Consider the following 25,786-nt stretch of genomic DNA (forward strand, 5'->3'; position numbering starts at 1 on the left):
GCGCCCACGCGAACAACACCACGTCTCTACCCACGTCTTGGGATGATGCAAAGTCTCAGGTCGGGCAGCCTCAATTCAAATCAGGAAGGCCGATGACGGCCGAAACCTTCGAAAAGGATTCAATGTGGGCCATGCTCAACAGTTTAGTAAAAATAAACGATTGGCCCGGATGAATTGACTTAGAGAATCCCTACCGCCACTACCGAGTGAATAGAAGCAAAAAAGGACGCCATGGCGTAGTTGAAAGACTGTAGACTTGATTTAGGATTATAATCCTGACGAAAACTCGCAGAACCCCAGTTGGAATCTCCATCTTATTTCCTGTGGCTTTTCTCCAGATGTGGAAGAACCAAGCGAATTGCTTCACCGTGTCTGACTTCAGCTTCTGCGGTCAAGCAGAGTTTGAGAAATATATATATCTCCCGTAAGTTTGGACAGTAAGAATAAGCACAGAAATATATTATATTATATTACATTATATTAATAACGACCAAGATTTGCAGCCCAATGCGGCAGATCTCCCATACAGATGGAGGCTTCACTCCCTCACATGAGTGGCTGCTTTGCCCTAAGTCAACACGGGACTTGGCCCATATGCACTACACCTTCGCCATCGCAACTCATCGCAACTCATTGGAGGTGATTGGAGGTCATTAGACTCTAATTATTTTATTCCTGCAAGGTAACACAACTCCCTCGTGTTGCTTGGGATTTACTCAAGGTTTCCTTGACTCGAGGGGCGAGCAGATCTAGTGATTCCATTGCATCCCCCACATCCTCAAGGGGGAGAGCAACCTATCCGCAATTTGCTTTGAGCAGCAGGACCACTATTAATGACTGAAGTGGGTCATAAAAATCACAGTCCAATCTCCCAAGGTCTTATAGTAAAACAAAAACAAAAGAAAAGAAACGCAAAACAAATCAAAATAGATGCAGCTGAATGGATCCCATACACACCTAGCCCGAGTCTAGACGAGCTCACAGGGCACTGCCAGTAGTAGCATTGTAAGATGGTTGCATCAAGTGTTGTATTCATGCCCACTTTGGTGCAGCCAACCAGTAACAGGGGGCATAAGGGTGAGCTCAGGGTTGTAGTTCTCCTAGATGTAATGAACTCCTGCCTAGAGGGATAGGCACCTCGTTTAGCCCTATGTACCTTTTACTATGGGGATTCAGTAGTAAAGCTGACTGTTCTTATGTCACTTTCTGATGCATCCGATCTAGACCAAAAAGCCGCAAGTTCCCCGAGCTCTCATGCAAGTTCTTTTAACCATACACTCTTTTGAATTCTAATTCCCCGTGCCGCTCGTTATTGCGTCTTTCTTTTTCTTCAACCATCCTTCTGTCGCCAGGTGGTTCAAGGAATAGACATGACATCCTCTCGCTATTCAGGGCCTTCGTGCCGCGATCTAGATCATACTCTACGTATTGATGCTGGATCATGTCGGGGAGGATTCGATTTCTCTCTTTTGTTTGAGGAGACTATTCTCCAGATATTACCTATTTTATTAATGCTAATCATTATTCCTGTTCGTCTGTGGCATCTCTCAAAAAAACGAAACAAAGTCGTGGGATCATGGTTGGTCCTCATCAAGCTGGTAAGTTGACTGTGTTGCTCTGCTCTGCTTTCTGCAGTTCGCATGCAACCCCCTGAACCCCCCGGTCTTTGGAATTGGTGAACAATTCTATTTTGGAATACTGTTATCTAATAACATCTCTGAACAGGTAGCTTGGTTGGCACTACTGGGTCTTCAAATTGCACAAACAGCCCTATGGGCCCTTCCGGCAGCTGACAGCACCAAGGCTTCGGTTGCAGCCAATGTAGTCCTAACCGTCGGCGTACTCGCTCTCGCTCTGCTTTCATATGCAGAACACACGCGATCTGTGCGACCCTCGTTCATTTTGAACACCTACCTTTTCTGCAGCCTGCTTTTCGACATCGCTCGGTCTAGAACGCTGTGGCTTCGCAGCGTGGACGCCTTCAATGATATCCTTGCCATTGTCGCGACAGTAGCGGTGGGCGTCAAACTGCTTCTGTTCGTGCTCGAAGCCGTAGAGAAGAGACAGATTCTCAAATCCGAATACGCCGGTTATCCGCCGGAAGCGACTGCAGGTTTCTATAACCGTGCTGTGTTCTGGTGGCTGAACCCACTGTTCAAGATCGGCTTCACTGGCGTCCTGCGTGTAGAGGATCTATTCTTATTGGATAAAGAGTTGAGCTCTGAGCGCCTTTTGGCTCGTTTTAATGAGAAATGGAGCAAAGGTAATTATCCGTCCCGACGATATGCGGTTTCTGTGTCTCTTTACTAATCTTTTGTTCAGTGACAACGAAATCCCCGAACACCCTCCAATGGGAGTCATTGAAGGCTGTCAAATGGCCTCTACTTGCAGCTGTTCCTGCCAGAGCTTGCGTTGTGGCGTTCAACTTCTGCCAGCCTTTGCTCCTGGAGAGATCGCTCTCTTTCTTCAATTCGCCCGTCAACAAGGGTACCCAAAACATCGGGTATGGCCTCATTGGCGCCTATCTCATGGTTTATGCCGGACTGGGAGTTTCAATGGGCCAGTATCAGCATCTCACGTACCGCGGGATTACCATGGTCCGTGGTGTTCTTGTCACAATGCTATACAAGAAAGCCAGCTGTCTGAACCTCGGGGAGACCGATCCCGCGAACTCGCTCACTTTGATGAGCGCAGATGTCGAGCGCATCACAAATGGATGGCAAACCATGCATGAGATCTGGGCAAACTCGATTGAAATTGCTTTGGCTATCTACCTTCTCCAGATTCAGCTGGGAATTTCCTGTGTTGTTCCCGTTTGTGTCGCTCTGTTTGCTTTGGTTGGGTCGTTGGTCGGCATGTCTTTCGTGGTCGCACGACAGGCCAACTGGCTGGAAGCTATCGAGAAGCGCATTTCCTCTACTTCCGGGATGCTTGGGTCGATGAAGGGAGTCAAAATGCTTGGTTTGCAGGATTCCTTCATGAAGTTCGTTCACGGTCTTCGGATCAGCGAGCTGGATATCTCCAAGAAGTTCCGTACCCTTCTCGTTTACAACATGGCATTTGCCTGGTTGACTCGCATTTTCGCCCCCATCTTCACCTTCGGTGTTTATGTCGGTATCTCAAGCGATCCTTTGACCGTCTCTCGGGCTTTCACATCGCTGTCTCTGTTCTCGCTTCTGGCAGATCCGCTTTTGACCTTGGTGATGGCACTTATGTCTTTTGCTGGCGCTGTTGGGTCTTTCCAGCGCATCCAGCAGTTCTTGGACAAAGAGGACCACGCTGATCGGCGGAACAGCTCCTCGCAGACTTTGTTCCTCGATGATCTCGCTGAAAAGCGTGCCCTATCGAAGGATAAGGACCTTGACCTTTCTTCCATCAACTCAGACTCTGTGGAGTCGCTTAAGCGCTGCAGTGCCCCGCCTCGGCAAACGCTGTCATTGTCCAAAGTGGAACCTTTGGATGGGAGGCTAACAAGGATCCTATTCTCAAGGAGATTACCATGAGTATTCCTCGAGGCAGCTTCACTGTTCTCATTGGACCCTCTGGATGCGGCAAGTCTACTTTGCTCAAGGCTCTCCTTGGAGAAATCCCCTGCTCAGAAGGCAAGGTTGCACTCGCGTCACCTAGCGTTGCATACTGTGATCAAACTCCGTGGCACATGAATGGCACTATCAAAGACAGCATCGTTGCGATGTCTGACTATGATCCTATGTGGTATGCCTCTGTAATTCAGGCTTGCGCTTTGGAAGAAGACCTCGCACAGTTCCCTCGTGGAGACGCTGCTGTTATCGGAAGCAAAGGTGTCGCCCTCAGTGGGGGTCAAAGCCAGCGTATCGCACTTGCACGAGCAGTGTACGCCCGGAGAAAGATCGTGATCCTCGATGATGCCCTCAGCGGTCTGGACGCAACCACGGAAAACCACATCTTCCACAACCTTCTCGGGCCCAGTGGACTTCTGAAGGAGATTGAATCCACAGTTATCGTCGCTTCATCATCTGTCAAACGCCTTCCTGCTCCGACCATATCGTTGTCCTGGAGGCAGGTGGTCGCATTAGTGAACAGGGAAGCTTTTCTGCGCTGAACAAGACTGGTGGATATGTGTCAAGCTTCGGACTCGGGTTGCCTGACTGGGAGTACAAGACTAAGCGGTTCTCCGACTCTCCCAGTTACAGCAGCATGGACACTGTCCAGAAAGAAAAGGAGTTATTGGTCGAGGAGCCAGAGCACCACGATAGAGGTGGCGATCTTGGAATCTACACATACTACGTCAACGCCATCGGATGGCTCCCTGCGATTATCTTCATGGTCGCAATGGCTGGTTTCGTGTTCTGCATCTCGTTCCCCAGCATCTGGGTGAAATGGTGGGCCCAGTCCGACACCGCACACCCCAGGCGGGAGATCGGCCATTATCTCGGTATCTACGCGATGCTTGGCTGTGTCGCTATGCTCGCATTGATTGTCGGCTGCTGGCAAATGATCATCACCATGGTTCCAAAGTCTGGCGAGAACTTCCACCGCAAGCTGCTGACCACTGTCCTCGGCGCTCCGATGCTGTTCTTTTCCACTACCGACAGCGGTTCAATCCTTAATAGATTCAGTCAAGACTTGCAACTCATCGATATGGAGCTTCCTATCGCTGCCATCAACACTGTTGCTACCTTCTTCCTCTGTCTGGCGCAGATGGCTCTTATTGGAGTCTCCTCCAAATACGCAGCCATCTCCTTCCCGATCGTGCTTGGTATCTTGTTCCTAATTCAAAAGATGTACCTGCGCACCTCGCGCCAGCTTCGTTACTTGGATATCGAGGCCAAGGCTCCGCTGTACTCCCACTTCACCGACTGTCTTCAAGGACTCGTGACTTTGCGCGCCTTCGGATGGCAACACGCCATGGAGAAGAAGAACATCGCTCTCTTGGACCACTCTCAACGACCCTTTTACTTCATGTTCGCTATCCAGCGCTGGCTTACTCTGTCGCTGGACATGGTTGTGGCGGGAATCGCTGTCCTTCTGATCGTGCTGGTTGTTGTCCTCCGTGGATCTACCCTCAGCGCAGGCTACGTTGGTGTCGCCCTGCTGAACGTTATCCAGTTCAGTCAGAGCATCAAGCTTCTGGTTACCTTCTGGACCAACTTGGAGACGCATATTGGTTCTATTCAGCGCATCAAGGACTTTACGTCAACTATCGAGTCGGAAGACAAGCCCGGTGAAGACCAAGATGTGCCCCCTAACTGGCCCTCCAAGGGTGCAGTCGCTTTCAACTCCGTCTCCGCGGCTTACAGACCCTCCGAGCCAGTTCTCAACGACGTCTCTCTCACTGTCAAGGCAGGTGAGAAAGTCGGCATCTGCGGACGCACCGGAAGGTAAGGAACTACACTCAAATCCAATATCCAACTTATTCTAACAAACACAACAGTGGAAAAACCTCCATGATCATGAGCATCTTCCGAATGATGGAACTAACCAGCGGCACCATCACCGTGGACGGAGTCGACATCAGTCGACTTCGGCGACGAGAGATCCGCTCCCTCATCAACGGCGTATCCCAAGACTCCCTCCTCTTCAAAGGCAGCGTGCGCCTGAACGCCGATCCAACCGGCCACCACACCGACCGCGACATCTTGGCAGCACTCAAGAGCGTCCAGCTCCTCCCTGCGATCGAAGAAAAGGGGAATCTAGACACAGACGTCGACGAGATCCACCTGTCTCACGGCCAAAAGCAGCTCTTCTGTCTTGCGCGCGCCCTTCTTCGCCCCGGCAACATCCTCATCTTGGATGAAGCAACTAGCAAGTAAGTCACCGTTCCCCTCGCTTCGCCCCACATATCCACTGCACATTTATTGCTCCCAATCCCCTGCATAAGACTTGATGCGAGCTGTACAATGCACCCACACACCGATACAACCCCTTGCTGCAAGAACCGAGACTAACACAGTTTGCTACAGCATCGATACCAAAACAGATGAAATTATGCAGCGTGTCATCAGAGAGAAATTCTGTAATCACACTATTATTGCGGTCGCTCACAAACTCGACACAATCCTTGACTTCGATCGTATCGTTGTCTTGGATGCTGGTCGCATTGTCGAGAATGGGGAACCGTATGCGCTTCTCACTGAGCCCAAGTCGCACTTTAGCCAACTTTATGCGAGTGCCATGGCGACAGAGGAATCGGATTAATTCCTTTTTTTTTTAATTTTGTTGAGAATTTCGGGTCGGTTGTTTGATTGATTTTGGCACCTGTACAGGTTGAAGCGTCTTTATTTTTCATTTTTTGGCGTGACAATCTTCCACATTCCCTTTTTCGAGGTACATATCGACAACATACTGATTTGGGGGCCTTTGGCGTTATATATTGGGTGTTTTTATTCTGGTTGATGTTCATGTTCATTTTTGGCTGTGATGATTATTATGTTCTTGACTATCTTTCAAATACTTTATACCGTTTGGAGTGGTATTTATGCATAGCTCCTTTATTTTACTCTTGACTCTTGACTTGTATTCTTTATCTTGTTCTTTTAGAGTATTGACAGTATCAATCACGACTTTGTAACTCCCGCAAATTCTCCCTACATATGGTCGAGGAGCAACACTTTACAGCTCGTGATATTTCTTCCGTATAATCAGATAATAATAGACAAAAAATGTGAACTTGGATAGATTACCCTTCGTTTTGATCAACTTTCATTTGTATAAATTATGATGCTTGAACACTACTCAATATATAGTTGCAAGATATATATATCGCAGAACCCACATCCGTTTCGATATCCGACCAGAATTGTTCGGAAAATCATTTAATTAGAATATGCTTAATTATAATCAAGTACAACATGTATCAGGAATAAACCGTCTAATACAAGTCTTTTTAGTGGACTTTCTAAATGTCTGCCTCATACTCTCCCTGATGTATCCTCTTCGTCACCTTCTTGGGTCATGTGACCTTTGCGTTTGATCCCAGTCATCTCCCTAGGTAGTCGCCCGTTATTTTTTCTCTTTTCAATACACTCTGATCTATCTGATTCTCAGATTATGAGTGTCTTGCTTTGTTTATCGCATCTTCAACTCGAGTCCTCCCCTGCACCTCCACTAGTGTCATATCCGCACCCCACCAACAACATTCTCTTGGCGGTAACTGCCCTCGGGGAAGTCCATCTACAATACTCTGAGTGTCCATCTCCTTATCTTCACTATTGTGTCCCGGTTGCTCTAGACTTCCTCCAGGGATGGAACCTCCCACCAAACTTGCAGAGGTGCTTGTTGTGACCCCCCCTTACGCCCCCTGTGACTCGCAAAAGAAGGGTCACACCTTCGTCAGAGCTGTCATCTCTTAGCAAAAGCTGCATCTTATCTCCTGATGTGGTGTTCTCTTCGGAAAAGACAGGCCTCCGTCTGGATGATTCACCCCTCTTTGCGGCATCCAAGCATCTTTTCCCGTTGGGCGAAGCTATCATCAGTAAGTCTTCACGAAGTCTACTTTTTCGGATCATATACTAACGCATATATGTTAGACAAGAGATCTCATCTTAACACGGCATATACTCATCTAGAGTCGCCGTCCCGACACCTAATTCTACCCTTCAACCTACGTGAAAAACGAACTTTCCACCGCAATTCTGCTCATCTCATGCACCTGTTTCCTGACACGAAGGCAGTTCTATTTGATGGCTATGTCTTGGTGTTTTTGCTCGGCTCCATGCCACCAAAGCCGTGGCCGCTCACCATTGCCGGTATCCAGCCATATTTCACAACTGACCCGGATGACGATGGCCCACTGCCGTCAATGAAACGTATGAACAAATTACGTCTTTTCGTAGACGCTGAAATCGACGTCACTCACCTTCCACCCTCTGAAGTTGGCGATGCATTCGAGCTCGTCTTCGGTTTCTTTGCTAAATCTCAGATCTCCATCGCGCAAGTTCAGTACTACGGCAATTTCTTCATCATTGTGTTGGAGAATGAGTACACGGATCTTACTACAGTTCCCCGCTCGATAGGCTGCTGCAACTGTTATTATCTGTTCGAGAACGAGGTAGGATTCCCACAACTAGCAGAATCTCCGGCGCGCGGGATTACTGGACCGACTCACGTTACATATATTGTCGATAATAGCGAGTATGGTGTTTTACGTCCGGGTGTTATGCTAAGCTCCGCGACCGACCACGAATATCTCACAGCCGGCGTACTTGCTGAAGACTCCAACTCCGGCGAGCGATACATGACTGTTGCCTCTCATGGGTTTCCGAGTGGAAGAGTTTTCCATCCGTGCGCCAGTGGTAAAGAGACCGGTCAAGTCGCGGAGATCAGAGATATAGACCTCGCGCTTGTGAAATTACATAACGATGTCCAGTTTGCTAACGAGACTGAGAGTCCTGTCGGAAGAGGTCCTACCCAGTTACAAGATTTCGTCTCTATCGACGACTTAAAGATCAGTGCTAATGTGTATATGAACAGCCCATTTACTGGCTACTCTGAAGGTACCTGTGGGCCTCATGGTCGGCTGCGAGTTCCTAGTAATGACCCTAGCCAACACAAATGGGTCAAAACTCGCTGGTGTTACATGGGTCAGGGATTCGCTGAAACCCTCCAAGATGGTGTTTGTGGATCTGCCATCTGGAATGATGGTGGAAATGCCATTGGATTTTTCCGTTATGCAGCGAGGTCGGGCCAATTCCGAGACTGGTCTCTCTGCATCGGAGCTGACTATCTCATTGAACACGGTTTTAAGATTGCTAACTTTTAGTTTTGCCGTCGTCTTTGAGTACTAACTTCTATATCAAAGACACTACTAGAAAGACTACTGAAAAGGCTATTAAAGAGGCTACTAAAAAGAAATGACAAAGTTGCGTATGAACACGCCAAATATTCTTGTTCTCTCATCCGTAGTTTAAAAAATTCTCTATCTTGAACCTACGAAATTGGAGTGATTGTCTAGTAGAAATAGTATGATTGGATCCCCAAGAGCCTAACCCAAAGGTTTCGGGAAAGTTTGAAGTGGCACCCAGGCTCCTGTTAGGGACTTTCCACTCAGGGAGACAATTTGGAGACAATGGTATCATGTATAGACCCATATTGTACTAATGAGAACAGTGTATGCAACCTTAGGCTACCTATGTACCAATGGGCTAGCCATTGTAGTGAAGCCAAAACATGTTCCTAAGCCAAGCTCCTTGAAAATAAGCCCATATTATCCTCGAGCTCCATCGATATAAAAAGAAACGAGAAAAGCAAATCCTATTCTGCACCCCACCCGATTATGGACTAAAGAAATGAAAACACCGGAGTACCATACATTGGAACAAAAGAAGATTAAATTCGAAGTGGCCGTTCAATCGGCCGAAAATGCAAAGAGTCATAGATAAGTCCCCCGCGGAGTACCAACTACAGAACCATCGTTTCATCATTATCCACGTCCTTCTCCTCGTCGAGACCAAACTCCCAGTCTCCACGCTCAATCCGACTGACACGGTCAAGCTCAGACTGGAATTCGCGACGCAGATGGTCGAGCGTAACGATGATACGACGCTTAAGCAAGTGGTTGGTTGCAGGGACTTCGAAGGACACAATGCTGTTACGCCGTTCGATGGCGGAAGATTTGCTGCTTCCTCTGCGGTGGGTGGGCGCGAAAGCCACGCCATTAGACGATCGCTTGCCTCCGAGTGGTGTGGGAGAGGTGGCGTCGACGTCCTCCATGGAGACGTTTCCGTCTTCATCGGCCTGCGTGCTTGGGCGTCTTTCATGGGGAGGCATCGGGGCGGCGCTGATTGGGGGTCCGTTCTCGACCAGGATGTATGCTTCGCTCTTGTCGACACAAGCGAGGAGGTTGATTAGCGACAACAACTCATGGCGGATCTCCTTGCTTTCGGCATCGTCTTCCTCAACTGGCGACCGGGCTGCATCGTCCGCTTCCCTGCTTTTGAGGGTGAGGGCTGTTGACGGGGCATCGCGTGCTTTGCGGAGGCGCTGGACGTTGCGGTAGGCGATTTCAGCGGCGCCGCGGTAGTCACTGCGGGCGATGCGATAGGCCTGGAGAATGCGGGTGTAGTCAGGGGTGGCTGGGAAAATCTTGTTGTCCGCATCCAACCAGGATACATTGGTGGTTTGTTTGCGGGTCAGGTGAACGAGGATTTCGTCAATGAAAGATGCGATGTTGGGCACGAGTGAGGTGGGGAAACGGAGAATCTGCTTGAGACCAGCTGTACCAGGTCCGGAGACTGCCAGTATGGTGGAGACGAGTTCGCTGAGCTCGGTTCTCTGTAATTTGAGATCCTGCAACCTAGCCAGAGCGGAGTATGCTTGGTCAAACTGGCAAGTCTTGAGGGCTCCAGTGAACAGACGAGAAAGCAGATCATCGCGTATGGTCGGATATTCGGAGTCTTGCTCGGCCCAAATTTCAGAGTCAAGGGCCTGCAGCGCCAGGCTGGCAAAGTCCGCAACATGGGAGTATGAGCGCACCTTCTCGAAGATCGAAAGGATGTGCTGGTAGTATTTCGCAAGACCGTTGTGGAAGCAGTCAACATCGAGGAGGTCTAAAAGCTCTGCCGACATGTCGGAAAGATTGCCCATTGGCTTGCCGCAAGCTGCATTTAGGTTAGCTGAGTTAGACCAACACGAGGAATCACCAGGAGATACGTACAAAGCAGATAAGCTGCCTTCCGGAAGTAGATTGCTGCGGTATCAAATTCCGACATAGCCACATGCAAGCGACCCTTGACATACGTCGACCAGGCAGTACTTGCCTGGAAACGAAGGAAGTCCCATGCAAGATCGATGTTGTTCTTGGCGATCAGGTCACACTGGATGTGGGCCACTGCGTTTTGATAGTTCACCTCACCTTCGCGGGTAATCCAGGCCACGACGTCTCTGATTCCCAAAGTTAAGGTGTAGCTTTGTGGGGAGTCAATCGCTTGCTGTGGCTTGATATCAGTAACGAACAGATCCTCCAGGATGCTTGCAGTCCGTTGACTATTGGTCTTCGAGCTGTCTTTCAGTGTATATCTCTGCATTGAATCGGCGCGGTACTTGCTTGCGCTATCGGGGCATTTGCGGACATTCGAGCTGAGCCAGGCCATCATCTCATATTCACGTAGGAGATCAACAAGCATTGAGAAAAGGTCGGACGCATCGAAGTCAGACTTGCTTGTTTGTTCCCATTCGCCGTCCACGAATGTGACGAGAATCAGTAGATCGAAAAAGATTTGACGAGAGATAGAAATAGTCTCCTGCGCACCACTGACTAGAACTCGAGCACCAAAACAGGTTGAAGCAAGTTCCGAGTCTTCTCCGCAGAAGTGAGAGGAGGCGGTTTGGATAATAGCAAGGAACGCATCCATGGACAAGCAATCAGTTCTCATGTATTCACTCAGGGCCGCGTCTAGGGCGTCAAAGGATTTGTTGGAGATTTGATTAGCAAAGTCACAGCGCTCTCGGAAGTTCTCCATACGGTCCAGGATCGACGAAGAAGGTTCAGAAAAGATCTCGGCCTGAAGAGCGGCTCGGCACGCCCCATCAAGCTCTGGGGAGAATCTTTTCCGGAAATCGGATGCCACTTTCAACAAGCCAGAGGCTGTTTCGAAATTCGGGCCCAGCTCTCTTGAAACATTGCGATGCCTCCAGCGATCTACCATCTTCGGCACTCCGTCGCTAAGCTCGGAGCTGGAATTGTGCAAGTACAATTCAGTAATACTGCATTCCCGCACCACAGCGCATGAGTCTGACAGAAGCAGCCATGGCATATCGGCGTATGAGTCGTAGGCGAGAGAAATCGGCTCGAACCGGCGCTTGTTAAGGTCTTCTGCAACTTGCCAGAACTGACGCCACTTTGCATCTGTGTCTGAAGTATATCGGGAGTAGTCCATCTCCTCGTCGGCAAATTTCCGAAGAGAGACGGCCGATGCTATTGTAGAGCAGAGTCGTTCCGCCAAAGGCAAACTCTTTTTCAGCCCTCCAGATGAAGATGACGAGAGTGGCTTGATGGCCTCCTGATAAACGGCCAAAGCAGTCTCAAGGACCTCCGGCATGTATCTATTCGGCCGCAAGAGATACTGTAGCCACTTTTCAGTAGGGTCCATCACATCATCCACGACCAGAGGTGGTGGTGATTCTTGTCGATGAGTTTCAAATGTTGTCGAAACCCAGTTGGAGGCCCAATCGGAAACTAGAGTTTGGAGATTGAAATGGAGGGTGTAGAGTTGGTAAAGACCGTGGTTTCTCCAGAGCACCCACAACTCCATCCCCTTGCCTTCTTCCCGGGATTTGACCTGGAAATCAGCGATGTTCCAGAACATGTTACCCGTGGCATCGGGGTCCACAGGACGGAAGACATCATCTGCGAAGAGTTCCTCAATAATGAGTTCGGATGTCAGGCCACCCTTGACAGCCCAAAACTTGAACTTGCCATCCTCAAATGGCGAATATGTGACGACGTAGAAGCGATGTCCTCCATCCATAGCCCGCTCGGCGTTGAAGACGCGCATAAACGATGTCTGGGCGGGGTTGAGCGTGTAAGGTACAAGATCTGGATCCTGAAGCGAGCGTCCCAGGAGATCCTTCGTGGCCGCTAGCTTATTCGTTGCGAGATTCCAAATCTTAAGAGTGTGGTTCAAACAAATCGCGAAGACGTATGTCTCGTCGGAGGTAGTAGCAATGGCATTTGCGACATTCAAATCAAGGTTGCGTCCGTCGTGTTTGATCGAGGAGGGTGCGCTCCATTTGACGAGGCCTCGAATCGAAGAGCCCCATGTTCGTTCGTCAAAAGTAAGAGGAGACCAGTGGGAACCTAGTTTCAGAAGCAATTAATAAAACGAGCGTCGCAAAAGTAGAGCAAAACCACTTACCATCATCACCAGCTCTCCGGGTCAGTCGCAGGAGCGCGCCATTATCGAGAGAGATGAATAACTCCAGGGGACTGCTCGCGTGTAGTCGGTGGGGGTTCGAAAAGGCCAATGGAGCGGGGAGGCACGTCTTGCACCAATCCCTCACATTTTCATCGATCGAGGAGGTCCGGCGGAAGAACTCAGGGCGTAGTGACAGGGTGTGAAGGTGCTTCGAGGCGGTGATCACAAAGACACTGATGATTTCGTGGTCCTCGGAGTCGGACAATTCAACTCCAAAAGGGAGGATCCGCTCCTGGAAATCCAGTCGCAGGGTCACATTGAACTCGTAAACTTCCGTCCCACTCTTCGTCAGGTCCGCGCACTGGATCTCCAGCACTTTGTTGTCGTTGATGACCCTCCACAAGAATGTCCTCGGATAGGCCCTGCGCTTCCGGAAGTAGACCTCACCCTGTGTCGCAAGATAACGTCTGGCGAATTCATCTTCATCTTTGGCGATTGGGAGTTCTTGGTCGGAGGATGAGATCGAAAAGCGTGGACGGCGGATCGCGGTCTCTTGAGTCGGAATCTGGATGTTGGCGACGGTGGTCGACGAGTAAGGTCGAAGGTCGACCCTTGAGTCTTTGTAAATTTTCGCCATGATCGATTGACATGTGTCAACTTAACACTCCATGGCCAGGGAAGTAGAGAGGGTGGAAGATTGAAGGGCGGGAAGCTGGAGCTCTCAAAAAACAAAGTCTTGGCGCGATAAAAGGCCTGAGATTGATGGCTTCCGCCCTCGACAGTTTACTCTTAGACCACTTCAATCACTTCAATTGCACATTGTTTTACTCTATATTTCAAGATATTGTTTAAGAATAAACAGAAATTGCTTTCTAAATCCGCTACTATCAAAAAGAAATCAACCCTCACAACGCTGAGATGCCACAGGGCGTCTAATCACATAACAGCTATTGAATGTAATACTCATCAAGTCAATAACATCGTATCGGAGAACAATTAAGACCAACCTTATGAGAAAGGTCGACTCACTTATCCTCCAAATCCTTCTCACTAGGATCACCAATACCGTCTTCATTGATAGCGAAAAGGCAATCACTCTCTGGAAGACAAGGGCTATCATAAATCTTGCAAATTCGAGTCTCACCGCGGCCCTTCTTCAGACTGAGTCGAGTGGTACTGGCGTGAGCGATGATATTACCACCAATAGGTTTCTTGGGATCCGGGTTAAACATGGCACTGGGCCCACCATCGACTTGGGCAACGACCTGGTTCGTGATCACGACTGCAATGCCAAATTCATCTGCAAGACGTTGCAAGGTACGCATGAACTTGGCCAAATGGGTCTGCCGTGAGGCGAGCTCACCACGACCGTTGAAATCCGTTCGGTACAGAGACGTCGCCGAGTCTACGACCAAGAGAGAGAATCGCGTCTCACACATCATCTGAGAGGCCTGGTTAAGCAACTGGAGCTGATGGTCCGAGTTGTATGCTCGTGCGTATGCCACATTATCAAGAACCTCTTCTCCAACAAGACCGTATCGCTGCGCGACCGCGAGTAATCGCACTGGACGGAAAGTCCCTTCCGTATCGATGTAGAGACACTTGCCCTCGCCGCCGCCCATATCAAAAGGCAGCTGGCAGGTCACCGCGAGAGTGTGACAGATCTGACTCTTTCCCGTTCTGAACTCTCCGAAAATCTCTGTGATCGACCCAGTTTCAACGCCACCTCCGAGCAATGTGTCAAGTCGCTTGGATCCCGTCGTGATCGAGATGAGCTCGCTTCTCCGGGCATGCATTTCGGTTGCCGTGGTGAATCCCATAGGTACCAGTTTTGAGGCTAAGCAGCACGTTCTCATTAGCGAACCAATCTCAATCAAGTGCTGTAGTGCATCGCAGAAGAGGACTTACCTTCTACTAGGATCTTGGTGGCCTTTTGTTCCGAGATACCCTTGATCTGTTCCAGCAACCGCTTGGGTCTAAAAGTCACAATAAATGTTAGCTATATTGAGCTAAATATGGCAATTGATATAGCATTGCTACCGCTGGGGGGAAATGGTCGCAATGAACGCGAATATCATGGATACGTACGTGTAGGCAACAGACTCGACAGTGTTATACCCTGCATCCACGAACAATTTGATATCCCTAGCAGTCAAGCCAGAGACACCCTATGACAACAAAGTTAGTATAACAGTCCAATTCTGCAGCAAAAGCATATCGCTGTGGCATTCACTCACGTCGAGCGCAGAAAGCGGGGTCGGGGCACCAGGGCCAGGAAGCCCATTTTCGTCGAATTGCTCTTCTCCCTCCATGGTAGTAGTAATACACTTCGTTTCTCGATGCTATCAGGATCTTGATGCCTCTTTGGCAGGGTCTCTCGACTCGAAAGCACGGATGATGGATCCACTCAAATAGACGCGATTGGATAAGATGAGTACTCGCTCTCCTCGATTTGAATACCAGACAAAGCCACAGGTCTTAACTAATCAGTCAGAAAACACTCAGTCTCCGATTGTGCAAAGTCTGAAAAATCTAAAGCGTCTGTTTGTGGCAAAAATCTCAGGATGACTCCGAGTCAACAAATCGGACGCGTCAAATGGATCGCGAGATCACGTGCGGCGGTGCTGCCTTGAGCCTTTCCGGTTTTGGAGAGGAAAATTGTTTTTTTTTTCGAATGTGGAAGCGCATACCTACCTAGGTAGGTATCTGCCTTGTTTTCCTCTACCTGGCCCTGGAGATACTTGTGATCAAGTTGTAAGCGAAGGCTCCGGGGTCTTCATTGAGGTGGGATCGATTACCGTATACGCGGTCGATTGGAAACCAACGCTTCAGTATGCAGCTATACGTACCGGATTTCACTGCCATGCGAGTTTACAGAAATAGAATCAAGCAGTACTAACCCACCGAAACTGAAATTTTGTGTACAGATATTGAACAATGGCTCGGAAGGGAAAACTGGTGGTGGATGGATGAATTGGTCATGAAGCTATCTCAGAAACTATATATGTACATAACTAGGAAAACCACCAAGAGGTGCCACCAGGTCCAACACGAAGCTCATTCAATGGCCAATTCTGCTCAAAATTTCTTAGGGCAAAAGTTGCGGTGGGAAACTTGTTTGCCAACTGACATATTGACGACCACATCACCTCCGACAAAAAAAGAAAAGAAAAGAGTGCCTCAGACCACTCCTATCACATCTTATACAGAGATATAGTTTGCACAGCGGGTAATGCCAAGCTGCTCAACCAGGAATTCGTTGACGAACTGGCACTTGGGATCCTGACGCTTCTGGATGGCCAAGAACTCGGGCAGCTTGGGGAATTTCTCCAGGGTGTAGGTAGCATTAGGAGCGCTCATCTTGTTCCAGTGGGAGCGAGCGTTGTAGGTTTCACCAAACTGAGGGAGGAATTCATGGGCCAATTCCTGGTTCTGCCAGAGAGTGGTGAAGTTGTTGTATTCTTGGATCCAGTCAATCTCGATGACTCCAAAGACACCGCTAAGCTCGGGGCCAAGGTTGTAGGTGTTAACTGGGGACAAATATGTATCATCACCCTTGAGCGAACGGTGCTGCATGACCATCTGCTTGTTGTAGGGTGCCTTCATGCGAGACGTCTGGCCCTGTTGGAAAATAGTGTAGTTGGTGGCGGCTTCCGCGAAATACTCGATAGGAAGGAAGTGCTCGATCTCGGCGTAGAAGCCCCGGGAACAGACACCTTGAGGAGAGCAGGACGCGGCATCAGTGACTTCGTCGTAGCAGATGTACTCCTTCTTGCAGTCACCGCAGCCGTTGGCGCAGTAATTGAGGGTGCAGTTGCGAACACCGGTGTAGTTGGTTGGCTCCCAGTAAGAGAGGAAGTAAGTAGGCTCGAGGTCCCAGCTCTGAGACTTCGCATTCCAGTCGAAGTGAGGACCCCAGACAGTCATGCGGTCGTGCTCCTTGTACAGCTGGGCAAGCTCATTGTACATCTTTGAGTAGTCGGACGTGGCATTCAAGACCTTGGTGGTCTTCTTCAGGAGTTGGGTAGGCTGGACCTTGATAGTCAGCTCCGTGATTAAACCAAGGGCACCAAGACTGATACGGAAAGCCTTCAATTCTTCCGCATTGTGCTTCTCGTTGATGACACGCAGGCCTCCCTGCGAGTCCAACACACGAAGCCCGATAATCTGGGTTGCGATATTCCCGATGTCGGATCCAGAACCGTGGGTACCGGTGGAGGCAGCACCCACAAAGTTCTGAACACGCTCAACACCGAGATTGCTGAAGGACAAGTCGTTGGCTTTGAGCTCTTGGATAAGGTCATCGACATCCCAGCCGGCACCAAAGGTGACGGTCATGTTCTTCTTATCGATATGGAGCTTCTTCAGATTGGTGAGAGAAACGATGTAGGTGGGCTTCTCAGTGAGAGCATTGTCGACACAGGTAGTGAGGTTACCAAATCCATGACCATTCCCAACAACTTTGATATGGGAGCCCTTAGGGTACTGTTCCTTGAGGAACTCGGCGGCGGCATGCTCATTATGAGGAGCAATATAGGCGTCAGACTGGCAAGTGACCTCAAACTGCCAGTTGAACCAGCGGTAAGCAGAGCCGAACACTGCGTGCAGCAGCAACAGCAAGAGAGCCGGCTTGGGACTCAGCATTTTGATATCTATGGAATCTCCATCTCAGCAAACTACTTGGCATGGGAGAAGTTAATGAAAGACTCACAGGAATAGGAATGCTCAAACTATAAACAAGATTGTCTCACAAGAAGAATTCCTGCAATAGTCCGCCCGCGCTGAAAAGACGGAGGTCCAAAGGAGACCGGAGAGCGAAGACACATTATATACACGCAAATTAGCTCACGTTTCAAATACATGTCACTCCTGGTTATATTGTAACGGATTGATGAGACACTCCACTCTCGAGCAAATTTTGCATTTCGACTGGAGCATTCTAACCCGTATCGCCTGTTATTGAGTCACTGTCGATCAGGCGGGTGGAGAGGGACCTGCATAGCGGGAAGTTGAGCATAAAAGATGTATGGAATATATGAGATTATTTGCCATTGCAACCCCTTTTATTATGCAGGTTGTATATTTGGCCTGAGCTTCCCAGTGTATTAAGCGTAGTTAGCAAAAGATCGAACACACTACACTACTTTACCTGCAGAATGCTGCTGTACTCTGTCAGCCCACTAATGTTTCCTCGGACGCTGCTCGGATCAGATAAAATTTCGAACGGGATCATCATGCTATGATGATCTTAATTAAAGAACATTCCAATGCTTGGTAAATTCAAATCGTCAGTACCCACTTTTTTGGCTATCCGTTAAACTCAATTCCAGACCTTCTCAATACCTTATTTGCCGCAGGCACACCGAGCGAGCGGATTTGGGTTGATCAAGCCTATCTAGGTACATCTTATCAATCACAACGTGGCAGTGCCAACATTGGAACATTCCAGGAAGAGAAGATTGATAACGCACTCGGGCCTTAATTGTAACCTATCATCGCCCGTCCTATCTTACAAGGCTCCATTTTGTCCAAACCCAAGTTGTCGGTGAAGAAAGTGGCTTCAAGGATCCTTCCGCGTTTTACTAAATTTTAAACGTGATCCACGTGGATCCACTGGATCTCCGTGTCCGAAGGAGCAAGAAAGTGATCGACGGAAACATATGACGATGACCATAACCTACCTACTACCATAAAACTCTCCAAATAACTTCATGTGACTAAGGAGCAAAGGCTTCAAAGCCAACAATAATCTCGAAGGGGTAGAGAGAGACCTGACGAACTGCATGTAAGTAACCCATGGGCATGGCTTCGATGCAACAGAACCCCAGGTCCTAAAAATTATATGTTCTTTGACAATAAGGCGCTACAACTGTACGATTGACAGTAGGTCCGCTTATTCTGATTCTCGCGATCCCAAGGTTGAATACGTACGTATCTCCAGTAGCCCACAATTCATTACCTCTGACAAATGAAGCCGATGAACACATCGTTTGAGCTTGGCTTCAATCTTGGGCCTCTTACGGAGCACACGAATCAATGTCCATGTGACGAGTCTCTGCTCGAAGTTTTATGTATAGTATGTAGGAAAAAAAATCTATATATTCCCACTCTCTCGAGTCGTCGAGGATTTTTATTGTATAGCAACCGATTCAGGCCCTTTCCCCCCACTTTCTCCCCTCCGTTTCAGGTTGTAGCCCGAGATGAACTCCTTAATCCTCTCATTTTTCCTTATCTCTACAGCTGCATCCCAGAGCTACCTCCCCTCTGAGCAGATCGATGTTCAATCCAGTCTTCTTTCTGATCCGAACCAAGTCGCCGGCAAGACAGTTGACTATATAATTGCGGGAGGTGGTTTGACAGGCCTGACTGTCGCAGCCAAGTTGACTGAGAACCCCAACATCACGGTCCTGGTCATTGAAAACGGCTTCTATGAGTCCGCCGATGGAGCCATTATTGAGGATCTGAATGCCTACGGAGACATTTTTCGCACCACCGTTGACCACGCCTACGAAACCGTTCCTCACGCAATTAATAACCGCACCGAAAACATTCGATCTGGCAATGGTCTTGGAGGATCAACTTTGATCAATGGTGGCTCTTGGACACGCCCCCACAAAACCCAGATCGATTCCTGGGAGAGGGTGTTTGGAAACAAGGGCTGGAACTGGGATAACCTGTTCCCATATATGCAGAAGGTCGAAACCTCTCGTCCTCCAAATGATGTCGAGATTGCCGCTGGTCATTACTATGATTCTGCTTGTCATGGAACGAACGGCACTGTCCATTCTGGTTTCCGTAACACCGGAGAGGCCTATTCTCCAATAATCAAGGCCCTTATGAATTCTTCCGAGGAACGAGGTGTCCCAACCAAGCTAGACTTTCACTGCGGTGTCCCTCGCGGTGTTTCTATGATTCCCAATGCGCTACACGAGGACCAGACTCGCTCGGATGCTGCACGTGAATGGCTTCTGCCGAACTACAAACGCCCGAATTTGCAGGTTCTGACGGGCCAGTTTGTTGGAAAGATCCTTATCAATAAAACCGCTATTTCTGGTCACAAAACCGGTCACAAAGCCGTTGGTGTAAACTTCGGCACCAACAAACATGTGAATTCCAATGTATACGCCAAGCACGAGGTACTGCTAGCGGCTGGCTCTGCTGTCTCACCCCGAATTCTGGAATACTCGGGTATCGGCTTGAAGCCTGTACTCGATGCTGCTGGTGTGCAGCAAATTGTTGATCTACCTGTCGGTCTCAACATGCAGGACCAAACCACCACCACCGTGGCCTCCCGTACCAAACCCTCCGGCAATGGTCAAGGTCAGGCTATCTATTACGCTACTTTCAATGAGACGTTTGGAGATTTCGCTCCGCATGCTCACCACTTACTCAACACCAAGTTGCACCAGTGGGCTAGCGAGACTGTTGCGCGCGGTGGTTTCCATAATGTGACTGCCCTTGAGATCCAGTACCAGAACTACCGTAATTGGCTGAATGATGAAGTCGCCTATTTGGAGCTGTTTCTCGATACATCCGGCAAGATCAACTTTGACTTGTGGGATCTGATTCCGTTTACCCGTGGTTCCGTGCATATCCAAGGAAACGACCCCTACCTGCGACGCTTTTCCTACGACCCCAAGTTCTTCATGAACGAGCTGGACCTTCTTGGCCAGGCTGCTGGGTCGAAGCTTGCCCGCGAGATTTCCAACACTGGTGGTATGCAGACCTACTTTGATGGCGAGACTACACCTGGGTCTAACTTGGCCTACAATGCCGACTTGGACCAGTGGGTGGATTATGTCAAGCAGAACTTCCGTGCCAACTGGCATGCTATCAGCACATGCTCGATGATGAAAAAGGAGCTTGGTGGAGTTGTGGATTCTGCGGCGAGAGTTTATGGTGTCGAGGGCCTTCGCGTTGTTGATGGCTCGATCGTGCCGACTCAAGTGTCTTCCCACGTCATGACTGTGTTCTACGCTATGGCTTTAAAGATTTCTGATGCTGTCCTGGCAGACTTCCATGCTAAGTCTCCGAAGCACTGATGACCGAAGTTTACGATCGATCATTATGCGACGGGAAACTGGTTATATAGCTCGTATCGGTGTTCATAGCTAGGGGTGTGCTTCCATGTTGTCTGCTTCGTGTTGTTTTACTTATCCGTTGCCTTTCATTTCTATATTCCCCTTACCACTTATTAGTCTATTAAATATTGATATTTCGTGATTATTCTTAATATAGCATACTGGATTTTGGCGCTAAGCTTCGAGAAACAACAGAATGAGCGTAGATTGCTATTTCCTTGGAAGGCTAAGGACATATGTGGGTTGGGTGTTGGGTCGAGGTCCTCGACTCAACTGTGCGTTTTAGCGAAAACTACCTAGGTATTCTGCGAGCATTGGTGAGCAAGCTAGGGCACTCATATGATGATCCGTGAGTGGACCAGAGCTCAGGGTATGATCAGCGATGCTCAATGAGCACCTGGCCCGGGGGCTCAAGTTAATTATGTAATGGCGCGTGATCCTGATCAAAAATAGGCAACATATGAGCACTAAAACGGAAAGGGAAAAGCTTCGTGTTCCATTTATCTGGCAATAACAAGAGGTATAAGAATATAATGGAGCAATGAACTGCATTTTGAGGCCCCGTCTTCCCATTAAAAAGTATTCTCTCAAAGTCCCTTTGACTCATGGCAAAACCAAGTGCTAAAAGACTGCCCATGAGCGGCCACAATGCCATGTCAAAATCAATGCTAAATGTCCCAGCAAACGCGTGTGTTGAAGGACTTCCAAAGTGTTCGTTCTGACAAGTTCAGGGGCTTTTGCAAGACAATGACCTTTCCTGAACTGCATCTCCCTACTATTGATTTTCAGGAGCATTGACCCACGGACGAAAAGGACGAAGAAGTGATCTCCGGACCCGCTTCTGGTACTGACGCAGAGCCGGGTTGAACTCCAGCTGCTCGTCTGGCAGGCCAATTTGGATATTATCGTTGAAGATCTGGTTCATTCTGCGACGGAACTCTTCTGATGATCGCCGGCGAAGACGTCCTATTTGAGTCGCATTAGTTTCGCTGTTCAACACCTACAACACGGAACGTGACTTACTCAAGGGTCCTGAGCTCCGTTTGCTCTCCGATGAAAGAATAGAAGCAGCGTCACTGAGGGCCGGGACATAGTTCTCGTCGTCATCAGTGCCATCCAATCCTACTCGGTAGTCCTTCGTGTCTTTCATGTCGGGATCAGAGGTTTTACCGAACAGTCGCTTGTGGAAGCTAGCCCGCTTTTCGTTACCTGCTGTATCCTTCATGCCGATCAGTGACTCCTCCCGTGCAGGCGACATGCGCATTGCATTTGGGTTGATGGGCAGACTGGCTCCGCTATATATTCCGCCGGGTCTGTGGTTCTCGTAGGTGAAGCCTGCGGAGGCCAGGTCGAGCTCGGAGACAACTTCACGTCGGGCAGCCGGTGGCATAGGCTTTGGGCTAATCATGGACCCCCTGAGATCCCACCGAGGACCTGAGGGTGTCAACGGCCCTATGCATCGATCTTGGCGCTGGACTGACCGGCCGACTTGGAACTGGAGTTGCGGGCTGGGGACTCTGCGTTGGTGTGTTTGGTTCTGAAATCCAGATTCCTTCAACTTCTATTCCTCTTTCCAAAGCTCTGGCGCCGAAAGGTATGTCATCCTTTTGTAGCATTGGGTGCACCTCGGCTTGCTCCTCTCGCTCTTTTGCCTCTGTCGCATTGTGTTTGTTCATCATCCAGCGATTCCACCCGAGGACACAAAAGGCGCAGAAGAGAGTCAGAGCCTGCAGAGCTTGTCAGTTGGTCTCTTTGTCGCGTTATCATGGCCATGGAGTCACGTACAATCAGCATGGCCAGTGCCTGTCAACGATAATGGTCTACGGGTCAGCAGGGGATCTCGTAATCATAAGATAAGTACCTACCACGCTCAGCTTCTCCCATAGCTCCCAGTCCACCCAAAACGCCATAGTTGCTGGTTACTGAAAATGTACTCGGCCTTTGCCCGCACGAAGGTCATCCGAGTGAGAGTGTCCAGAATTGGGACATGGATGAAAAGGATTCACAGGTAAAATATACACTGGAAAGTGTTCTTGGAATCAGAGATGAGAGCAGAGGCGATCTGCTTTGGGGAACGGGGAAAGGACCCAAATGTTAGGCAGTCATGGAAGGAACGTCTGCTTGAATGACCGTACATCTCCATCTCTACATGAGCACTTTTCTTATTATTTTCTCTTTTCTTTTCCCCTATTCAAGGTCTGTCTGTATCTGAATAGTAGAAACTTGTGAGTACTCGTTATACAGTCCTACTTCCATGACTACATCTCTTTAAGATACCAAATACTGATCATGCGTCACAGTAATCACAGCTATTAAAAAAGAAACACGAAAAACGGCCAATCATGTTAATTCCGTACAAGGAAGAAAAAAAGAAAGTGCAAAAAGAAATCTCTCCCTCGGGGAATCGAACCCCGGTCTCCCGCGCTTATCGGTATTAATGACAAGCGGAAATCATCACCACTAGACCAAGGAAGATGGGATGGCTGAGTTACTGCTCGGCCACTTGGCTGGTTGATGTAAGAGTCTGCCTCTATTGGACTCATGAGTGAAAATGTAAGAATCCATAAATTGGTTATTCTGAAATATGGTGATATGATGAAAGTCATTTTTCCACCAACTTTTATGGAATGTCCAATTCTTCTAAGCCCTTCTCTCATTCGTAATTATTAAAATCATTCCGAACTTGGATTAACGGCGCAATTGTGCTAAGGGGTACTAAAACAAATTGGCAAATTGGCTTAAGCGCCTTCGATTATATATATTCTCCCATCGCTCCACATGTTCGCAACCACAGCCAACCAACCAAGCCAGATGAAATCAATAAACATCATCAGACACGTACTCAAAACACTGCAATGCACCCCAGGCTTTATTTCGAGGAGACAAGTATCCAGTCTTATGATTCTGACAGCCCTTAAAAGGCGGATAGGTCTCTCCTATCCAGTCCTCATCTCTACATTTCTTGCCCGAGTAGAGCCATACACTTACCCGATGTGATAAAAAATGACTTGGGGCTTGAGACCTTACTGGAGGCACAGGTGTGCCAGTCGAGACCACCGTCAGACCACCATCGACAGGAAGTGGTTGTATCCGAGATTTTGGTGTTGGTATCCTCGGCAAGAATAATGCAATTGCCCGTATTCTGGTCTTCGTGTCCTTGAATAGAGAAGTAATCGCCTTCACATTTATCATCCTCATAGATTGTCATTTGCCAAGTTGCAGTCGGAGCGACACTGGTCGTGGTTTTGCTTGGTGGTGGGACCAATTTTATACTGGTCAAGGTTACCATATCCGCTTTCTTTTCCGAAGTAGTCGTTTTTGAAGAAGTCGGCTTTGGAGCAGTAGTGGTCTTCAAAGTACTCGTCTTCGACGTGGTCGTCTTTGAAGGAGCACTTTTGGTAGTGACATTCTTTTGCTGAGACTTCGTTCCACAATTGGAGAGACAGTTGATATAGCAGAAGGCCGAGCCAGTGCCACATTTACCAGACCTAGCACACTGAAAATATAGTTAGTAGAGGCCAAAACGATACGGACAACTATACACTCACACATTGGTCTTTGGGGCATGGGTTTAGAGAGGCCAGGTCAGCATAGTTGCCAGGGCGTCTTGTCCCGGGAACCTGGGGACCACAGGTAGCTTGCGGGAGAGCAACCGGCATGGGAAGGGCACCGGAGCTGAGACAAACAAAATTGCCTTGCGTCACATTTGCACAGCCTGACCAGCCCCAGGACCCGGTATTCCAAGTTTCGATATCGCTCGTAGTGATCTTGTAACGCTCAGCAAGCTTGGCGCAGGTATCGCCCGGCTGAATGGTGTAGGTATAGCACACACCATCACCACTTGGTGCAAACGCACCGCGCTTGTCGACTGAATGGCCATGAGAGTTGCCAATGCCATGCCCGGATTGGGCTGTTGCTACGTGGGCAAACAGCAGAGAAAGGAGGATATGAATGAAATTCATTGCATTGAAAATACCCTTGAGCGTAGTTCTCTATCGAGGAGATCGATCCGTCCTTTATAGATAGTTCAATATGCGAAAAAAGAAAAATCTCGATGAAGATGTCGGAATGCGCACATGAAACACTAGATATCAAGTTCAGTTCACTGTTCAACTACAGAACCCAGGAACCTTGCAAGGCTCTGTTCTATGGGCGAGTCTTAACAATTAATTTTCAACAAAGAACAATATCACACCCCACATACCAACATCCTCGGTTTCCCCTTTGTTCCCTTACACGATATCCAAGACAAAGGGGTCCGGAAGAGCTGGGATAAATACATGAGTTCAGCAAGTATAGCGTGGGAAATTTGCGCATAGGGAAACGCTCAAATACATCAACATCCAGGTGTGCCCAAAAAATATTAAGGCAAGAGTTGGCTAGAGAATGTGCGGATGCAGACCAAACAGAAAACAAAAGAAGTGAAAGACCTCAGATCCTGGATAGAGCTGAAAGGAAACAGACAGAAGACCGAGAGAATGCTAAGAACAAAGAGAGGATGTAGCAATGAATAGGCTTATTCGCACCAGCGCCTCTGGCGGCTCTATTGAGACTCTGTCCGAAAACAGTGCTCAATAGTGCTTATGAAGTCACATACTGCCTATCCTAACACAGGAGGCAAAAAGATCTCCTTTCAACTTTCGAGTCATGCGAGGATCCACGCGGATATTTTCTTTCGTGATATATTTATCCCAGTAGATTTGAATATTGGGGAGACAGGTTTCCTTGTACCAACAACCCGTTCAATAGTTACATACTTGATATGGAGTAGTTATTAGGCAAGCCAAGAGATGCTGAAAGGAGGACAACCGAAGTGTAAAAGAGAATACCAACCAGTGTCGCCAAAAGTACCAGTACAAGGCTGCCTATACA

The 25,786-nt window shown here is 48.6% G+C and overlaps 8 protein-coding genes across 8 annotated transcripts; 3 read left to right on the top strand and 5 right to left on the bottom strand.

Moving 5' to 3' along the window:
* Nucleotides 1–1,511: 1,511 nt before the first annotated feature.
* abcB (uncharacterized protein) lies at nucleotides 1,512–6,177 on the top strand (the record flags this gene model as incomplete). Its single annotated transcript, XM_057287277.1, has 7 exons — nucleotides 1,512–1,598; nucleotides 1,726–2,263; nucleotides 2,323–3,394; nucleotides 3,448–3,997; nucleotides 4,063–5,360; nucleotides 5,414–5,788; nucleotides 5,943–6,177. The coding sequence occupies 7 exons, from the start codon at nucleotides 1,512–1,514 to the stop codon at nucleotides 6,175–6,177; spliced, it is 4,155 nt and encodes a 1,384-aa protein (XP_057153360.1).
* Nucleotides 6,178–7,624: 1,447 nt separating this feature from the next.
* On the top strand, nucleotides 7,625–8,740 carry N7519_000499 (uncharacterized protein; the record flags this gene model as incomplete). Its single annotated transcript, XM_057287278.1, has 1 exon — nucleotides 7,625–8,740. One exon carries the CDS (start codon nucleotides 7,625–7,627, stop codon nucleotides 8,738–8,740), a length of 1,116 nt encoding a protein of 371 aa, XP_057153361.1.
* Nucleotides 8,741–9,378: 638 nt separating this feature from the next.
* Nucleotides 9,379–13,470, bottom strand: N7519_000500 (nucleoporin Nup120/160; the record flags this gene model as incomplete). Its single annotated transcript, XM_057287279.1, has 3 exons — nucleotides 9,379–10,577; nucleotides 10,634–12,775; nucleotides 12,834–13,470. The coding sequence occupies 3 exons, from the start codon at nucleotides 13,468–13,470 to the stop codon at nucleotides 9,379–9,381; spliced, it is 3,978 nt and encodes a 1,325-aa protein (XP_057153362.1).
* Nucleotides 13,471–13,858: 388 nt separating this feature from the next.
* Nucleotides 13,859–15,145, bottom strand: N7519_000501 (recombinase RAD51; the record flags this gene model as incomplete). Its single annotated transcript, XM_057287280.1, has 4 exons — nucleotides 13,859–14,670; nucleotides 14,742–14,809; nucleotides 14,922–15,001; nucleotides 15,071–15,145. 4 exons carry the CDS (start codon nucleotides 15,143–15,145, stop codon nucleotides 13,859–13,861), a joined length of 1,035 nt encoding a protein of 344 aa, XP_057153363.1.
* Nucleotides 15,146–16,034: 889 nt separating this feature from the next.
* N7519_000502 (uncharacterized protein) lies at nucleotides 16,035–17,477 on the bottom strand (the record flags this gene model as incomplete). Its single annotated transcript, XM_057287281.1, has 1 exon — nucleotides 16,035–17,477. The coding sequence occupies one exon, from the start codon at nucleotides 17,475–17,477 to the stop codon at nucleotides 16,035–16,037; it is 1,443 nt and encodes a 480-aa protein (XP_057153364.1).
* Nucleotides 17,478–19,033: 1,556 nt separating this feature from the next.
* On the top strand, nucleotides 19,034–20,875 carry N7519_000503 (GMC family oxidoreductase; the record flags this gene model as incomplete). The annotated part of the gene is made up of 1 exon (XM_057287282.1): nucleotides 19,034–20,875. The coding sequence occupies one exon, from the start codon at nucleotides 19,034–19,036 to the stop codon at nucleotides 20,873–20,875; it is 1,842 nt and encodes a 613-aa protein (XP_057153365.1).
* Nucleotides 20,876–21,689: 814 nt separating this feature from the next.
* Nucleotides 21,690–22,824, bottom strand: N7519_000504 (uncharacterized protein; the record flags this gene model as incomplete). The annotated part of the gene is made up of 5 exons (XM_057287283.1): nucleotides 21,690–21,880; nucleotides 21,938–22,307; nucleotides 22,396–22,641; nucleotides 22,700–22,717; nucleotides 22,780–22,824. 5 exons carry the CDS (start codon nucleotides 22,822–22,824, stop codon nucleotides 21,690–21,692), a joined length of 870 nt encoding a protein of 289 aa, XP_057153366.1.
* A 907-nt stretch (nucleotides 22,825–23,731) lies between these two features.
* Nucleotides 23,732–24,876, bottom strand: N7519_000505 (uncharacterized protein; the record flags this gene model as incomplete). The annotated part of the gene is made up of 3 exons (XM_057287284.1): nucleotides 23,732–23,897; nucleotides 23,923–24,410; nucleotides 24,463–24,876. 3 exons carry the CDS (start codon nucleotides 24,874–24,876, stop codon nucleotides 23,732–23,734), a joined length of 1,068 nt encoding a protein of 355 aa, XP_057153367.1.
* Nucleotides 24,877–25,786: the final 910 nt, after the last annotated feature.

The sequence above is a fragment of the Penicillium mononematosum genome (assembly GCF_028829835.1).
Source record: "Penicillium mononematosum strain IBT 11891 chromosome Unknown utg000001l:1.0-4488741.0:1.0-4491989.0, whole genome shotgun sequence".
Lineage (NCBI taxonomy): Eukaryota > Fungi > Ascomycota > Eurotiomycetes > Eurotiales > Aspergillaceae > Penicillium > Penicillium mononematosum.